Consider the following 6547-nt stretch of genomic DNA (forward strand, 5'->3'; position numbering starts at 1 on the left):
CCGGGGCGGCCGGGACCGCTGCGCACCGGGACCCAGCACCGCCGGACCCCCGCCGAAACCCGCACCCACAGAACCACCGCACCGCTAGACCTCCAGGGAAACCCGCAGGACCCCCACACGACGGAGCCCCCAGGGAAACCTGCACCCATCAGACCCCTGTACTGCTGCATCCCTGCACCGCAAGGAAATCCGGACCCTGGGACATTCACACCACCAGACCCCCAGGGAAACCTGCTTCCTGGCACCCCTGCACCACCGCACCCCCGTGTCCCCAGGGAAGCCTGCACCTTGGGTCCCCCACAGTACCAGAGCCCTGTGCCCCCCTGGGAAATCCATGCTCCAGGACCCACACATCATTGCACCCTCACATTCCAGGATCCTCATAACCTGGAGCATCTGCACACTGGGACTCCTGCACTGCTGGACCACCCATGCCCCCAGGGAAGCCCATGTCCCAGGACCCCCATCCCTGGGGCTCCTGCACCTCAAGATCCCCATGTCCCAAATCCCGACTTTCTGGGATCTCCACACAGAGGGTCCCTGCATGCTGGAAACCCTTCATGTCTTGACCCCACACTCCTAGGCACCCATGCTCTGGGAACACTGCGCTCCGGAGCCCCACACCCTGAGGTCCCCACGACTCCAGGACCCCACACTCTGGGACACCCGTACACCGGAAAACTGTGCTTCGGGGGCCCTGCAACTCAATTCCCTGCACTGCAATGTCCCCATAACTGCAGGACCCCTCAGACCCTGGGACCCAGGGGGACCCAGCCTCCATGGGGCTGCAGCTGTGCTCAAGGGACTTCGAGCTCCTCAGGTGCCTGACCCAGGCAGACCAGAGGGACCCCCCCCTTCTTTCCTTGCCCCCATCTCCCTGGTAATCTCCCCGGCACCCCCAGCCTGGATGCGGAGCCTTGTGGCACTGACAGCCACATACAGAGGGCTGCACAGGCTCCCCAAGGCATCGCCCATGCATTTACTGTGCAAGCAGCTGGCCCGGGAGGCTGCTAGGAAGGGGGGGAGGTGGGAACAGGACCAGACAGCCAAGTCCCAGTCCAGGGCACAAAGCGCAGGAGCATCCCTGCCTCCTAGCACCAGCGGTGCGGTCTTGGGTGTGCTTGGGGYGAGGGGAAGGGGTAAATGCCCCGCTGCAGGTACAGGAGCACTGAGAGCACAGGGGAAAGGCACTGCTGAGGCTGYGATCCTGCACGGACCCCAGCCCAGGGCTCATTTTGCAAAGAGTTGCTGCTGGGGACAAGCAGGGCTGGTGAGGCCAAGCGCAGAACAATGATGTTACCTGCAAGGTGAGGAGGAGGCACCGGGGCCAGATGGAGGGAGCTGGGAGCAGCAAGGACAGGATGCCAAGCCCCCGTGAAGGAAGGACTCAGGCTTCTTGTGTGCTGGGCTCAGGGGCAGCTCCAGCAAATGCAGGGCCCAAAGTGGGCTTTGCAAGGTCAGCCTTGACGTTTTGAAGGCAGAGCGAGTGAGGCAGAGCAGGGCAGGGGCCCTGGGGCAGCCAGGCACCACTCCATCCTCTCCTGCAGAGGCTGCCCTCGGCATCTCTGCTGCTCCCTGCTCTTGTCGGAGTGGCAGAGACCTGACACTCACTGACCAGCAGCTGGTTGATTCAGTCTGGGTGTCTCTGATGCCCTGGCCACGGTTGCACACTCGSCTCTGAGCGGCGGCTCGGGCAGGGCCCTGCACGTGCTCTGAACATGGCATCGCCCCGGGRGCTGCCCGGGTAGCAGATAGCAGTAGGGCCTTGGATCGCTCAGGTCTTTTTCTGCTCCCCAGCTGCCAGACAGACACTYGGCTGAACAGGAATGTACTGGAGCAAGGTACTTCTGGAAAAGCCCTGGGGAGCTGCCTGCTCCCAGCAGCCTTCTTGCAGCAAGCCCTCCCTATCCTCCCCCGCAGCGCAGCCCCCGAGCAGCTGTTGGCGCGGAGTGGGGGGGGCTGCGGGTGCACGCCGGCATGGAGGCGTTGCCGTTCGGCCCGGTGCCGTGGGCATACTGCCGTGCCGTGCAGCTGTGCCCGCAGCTGGCCCTGCCCAGCCCCTGAACTCCCGCCACTCTCCTCCACGTCGTGTGGGGGGCTCGGGGGGGGGGAATGGCCCTCACTCACCCGGTGAGGGGGCTCGAGCCCCATGTGGGGTGGTACACTGCTCTCGCTGACGGGTAAGGGCCAGGGCCAGGGCTCCGTGCGCCTGTGCAAAGCCCCTTCTCTCTCCGGCAGAAATCACTCCGGGGCCTGAGGCCGGCGCCTGGCAGAGCAGCAGTCTGGGGKTCACCTGGGCCCTCCGTCCCTCTGCCAGCAGGGACGGGGACAAGGATGCTCAGGGCGCTTGGGTGCTYCCGACCCCCAGGACGGTGCCGTGGTGGACAAGTGCCAGGCTGCTGGGCGATGCACGCGCAACGGAGCGGYGGCCTCGGAGCAGCCGCAGAGCTGCACGCTGGGCAGAGCTGCCCCCGGCTCTCGGCGTGGCTGTCCCAGCCACGCCACTGCTGGGGGTCTCATCCTGACCAGTCTTATATTAAGGGCTTACTTTCAGATGCTCGCTGTGGCTCAGGGGATGCAGAGGGCTCGCTCGTGCTGCAGCAGCTGTGGGGCACATCCGCAGTCCCCGATACCCCCCACCCCCAGAGGCCTTTCCAGCCGGGGCTGCCCCACGCTTGCCACCTGGCCAGGCTCCCGCCGCTGCGGGATGGATGGACGCGCCGCCGGCCCCATGGGGTGCTCCCGGGGCCGGGGGGTCTTTGCTCTGTGCGAGATGGCGTGCTGGGCCCCCGGCCAAGCAGGAACACTCGGCCCGCCCCAGGCCGCCCGCCCTGTGGAGCCCAGCGGGAAAGGGGCCGAGTCCGCGCGGACCGGGGAGGCGCCTCCGGGCTTTGCGGCAACTCCCCCATTCGCCAGCAAATGCAATTTCTGCGTGCGTGAGGCTATTTCCAGAGCCCGTGTCAAACACAACAATGGTTTGGGCTGAAAGGAAAATGACAACAAGAAAGAATAAAAAGGGGAAAAAGAGAAGAAACCCCGAAATAGCTCACCCGGGTGTTTTCAGAGCAGGGGCTCGGCACGCCACGRCTCCCAGGCTCCCGCGGAGGCACAGCCACATCTGAGCGAGGCTCTGCAGCGGAGCAGCGAGTGTCTGAGCTCCGCGTGATGCTGCGGGGTCCCGCGGGCAGGCGACGAGGGCCMAGGCGTCCTGCACTGCTGCTGCCTGCCCCAGCCTCAGCCCTTCCCTTTGGAAAGCCGTCTGGGCACGCGTGCTCCCGGCTGGACACACAGGTTCACAGACAGACATGGGTGTTCCCAGCTGGACACACGTGTTCCCAGCTGGACATGCTCGGGATACGACTTCGCCCGAGCACGGCAGCCACACATCACTGCCCCCCGAGAGCAGCCTGTCCCAGGAGTTCGTCTTTCCTTGCTCCAAGTGACTTCTCAGCCAGGCTGAGAAAATTGCCAATAAATATTGCTAAAAGAGTAATGATAATAATAGTAATAATAATAATAATAGCTCTTGCTGTTGCTCAGAACATTACATTGCAATTGCTATTTCATGTTTGCCTTCTCTTTTTGTAGATAATAAGGAAGAGGAATATGAGCAATACACGGGACAAATTAGGGCTGGATGAATTGTCTCCACTGCTGTTAAAAAGAAATACAGAATAATTTCTCCCTTTGGATTTTTCTAAGGCTCCTGTGCGTATTTTTAGGTCTGAAGATGAAAAACAAAATGGGATTGGATCTGAGATATATTTTTAAACAAAAATCTCAATCTTTGTCAAAAGGTTTTCTTTCCAGTTTCTAGTGCTGGAGTAAAACAAGCAATTTTTAGCAAAAAGAGATTTTGCTATAAAATAAACTCATGGTGAGCTTCTGATTTCTTTCTCACTAGTGTAACCCCCAAATCAATGCTCAGAATTGCTGCCTCCTCCCACCTGAGCAAGGATGCAACGAAACCTGCCTGCACAGAGATGCAATAGCCATACCCATGCCTCAGTTTCCCCAGCAGTATCRCCTGGCCCCAGCTCCAGCGGGCGTCCATCCGTGCTCCCTGTGCAGGGGTGTCCGGCTGGGATGGCCTGGCAGGAGCGGTTGGATGCACGGAGCGGGGAAGGAGAGCCCTGGGCAGATGTGTTTGAAGTTTCCAAATAGTCTAAAAGAGTGGGGAAAAAGGAGATGGGGAACCTCAGTAAAACCAACCATCTTTTGCAGGGGCTCGGGGGAGACAGGCTGAACTAGCATGAGCTTGCAGACAGGAAAGAGTTGGCCGCGTACATTTTCTGCATTGCCACTTTGTCTTCTGAGAAGGAACGCAAGGAGATGTTTGCAGGAAGAGCCCTGAGCAGGAAATATGGATTTCTCCTGCGAGCAGACCCAGGTAGGAGCGGGTCTGGTCGCCGCTGCAGGCAGTGAGGCCAGTGCTGTGCCGTGGGGCAGCCGGTGCCAGCAGATGGACCCCCATCCTGCAGCCCTGCCCCTGGGTCCCTGCGCTGCGGCAGGGGCATGGGCTGCTCCTACACTGGCAAAACTGCAAAAAAGCTACTCGCAAGGTGTAACCCCAGTCACTACTCGGTTTCGGAAGAAATTCTTGTGCACGTGGCCCTGTGCTCAGCCCTAGGGACAGGATATCGCCCRGGGCTCGCTCGTTGTGGGTCTATGGGTTGGGGCACAGGTGGCAGTGCCAGGAGGCAGTGATCTGCACACAGGACACATCGGTCACCTCCAGGGTCTGGGCAGCTTCAGAGCRGTGCAAAGATGCAGAAATTAGAAGAATCAGCTAAAGCAGCCCAAGGACGGAGCATCTGAGCAAGTCCCAGGGTTTTTCTCTCTGGAAACGGCTCTGCAATGCTGCCAAGAGATCTGCACACAGGGCGACTGAGCAGCTGCTGCTCTGGCTCTGCTCGTTTTCTTGGAGTATTAAATTAAACGCAAGCAGTGTGTGCAGATGCTCCTAGAAGAGGGCAGCTCTCTGGGCTCAGGCAGAGCCTTATGAGAGCATACATAGGCTCTTTAGCACATATAGGCTCTTTTTTCTTTTTTTGTCTCTACTTTTTTGATGTGGTCAAGGAGCTCCGTGAGCAGCAGGGCTCCCTGGGGGCACGTTGGGGCAGGTTTAATGGTTCCCAGCACAGGCTCCTCTCCCCCAGCAGCTCTGATCTGGCGAGGAAAGGCAGGCCAGCGTGCGCGCTCGGAAGACTAGCCGTTTTGCACATTTCGCAGCGGAGGGAGTCAATTTTGGCACATGAAGCAGAGAAGAACCCAACCCGCCGCTCCCTGCCACGGGCTCGACCCGCGCTGGTTCAGGGCCAGGCGCTGAGCCCTCGCTCAGCAGGCCCCGGGCAAGGGCACAGCCCCAGGGCTGGCGCAAAGGCAGCAGCGCTGCAGACTGCGCCCGCCTTCGCCCGAGGATATCGAAACTCTGGGCCGACATCGACTGCAACGCTTGCCCAAGGTGGGGCTGTGAGAAAGCCCTGCCCYGTCCCTGCTGCTCCAGAGCCCTCCTCGAGCCAGCACTACTTCTCCGCAGTGGGACCCAGCACCCAGCCCCGGGGAGCAGGGTCCTCGTGAATGGGGTGGGGGGCAGGACCCGTCTGACGGCCCTCGGGACACCGACTGCACTTGCCCTGCAGCCTGGCCAGAGCAATGCTGCCCCGCGGTTTCCTCCCCTGCCCCCCTTCCTCTGCAGAGGTCTGTAACAGGAATGTGAAACAGGGCTGCAAGAGGCACCGTGACCAGAACTGGGTGCTGCAAAAGCCCGCAGAGGAAGTGCGTGGTGGCAGATTGACGGGAATGGGCTGCGGGCTGAGACAGGGTCAGCAGTAGTCAAACAGCGCACAGCAGGGACAGGGATCCTGCCCACGCCAGGGACCGGGATCCTGCTTATGCCAGGGACTGGGATCCTGCCCACGCCAGGGACCGGGATCCTACCCACGCCAGGGACCGGGATCCTGCTCACACCAGGCTCCGGGATCCTGCTCACACTGGGGACAGGGACCCTGCTCATACCAGGACCAGGGAATCCTGCTAACATGATGTTGGGACAGCTGCTCACGCCAGTGACAAGGGTGCAGCTGTGGCGTGYCACCCTGCCCCCCTCCCAGCACGCTGTGCCTGCAGCACCCAGCGCCTGCGGTTTGGCCCCAGCACATCTTGTGTGGCACAATCGACCACGAGGGAAACGATCCTGAGGAACGGAGGAGCTCTCCTTGCCCGGAGGGAGAAGGTGCTGGGGGAGGCCCGTGAGGCTGGTGGGACTGCAGGACAGGATGCAGCCCGGAGCCAGAAACGGGGAGTTCCTCCTGAAATACCTCCGGGGTGTGTGTGTGTGCGTGTGTGTGCGCCCACGCGTGGACAAACGCCCCAGGGCCAGGTTCCCTTTCTGGGGCTTTCCTAGCGCTCTCCTCCCACAGGCTCCGAGGAGGAAGCAGCCGCCGGGGCGCTGCTCGGTGCCCAGGGATGGCAGCGCAGGGGGCAGATCTTTACGAGAGCCTGAAGATTAAATATCCTCGCAGCCTCTCTCAAGGTGAGGCGTGCT

The 6547-nt window shown here is 61.2% G+C and overlaps 1 protein-coding gene across 1 annotated transcript in view; it reads right to left on the reverse strand.

Moving 5' to 3' along the window:
• LOC146587767 (RING finger protein 145-like) overlaps positions 1-433 on the reverse strand; it is a 12797-nt gene extending 12364 nt beyond the window's left edge. The window contains exon 1 of the mRNA XM_085319020.1: positions 369-433. Coding sequence (XP_085175146.1) covers positions 369-433 — 65 coding nt within the window. The remainder of the gene's footprint in view (positions 1-368) is intronic.
• Positions 434-6547: the final 6114 nt, after the last annotated feature.

This window comes from Rhea americana, unplaced genomic scaffold (assembly GCF_003343005.1).
Source record: "Rhea americana isolate MKP2758 unplaced genomic scaffold, rheAme1 scaffold_569, whole genome shotgun sequence".
Classification (NCBI taxonomy): Eukaryota; Metazoa; Chordata; class Aves; order Rheiformes; family Rheidae; genus Rhea; species Rhea americana.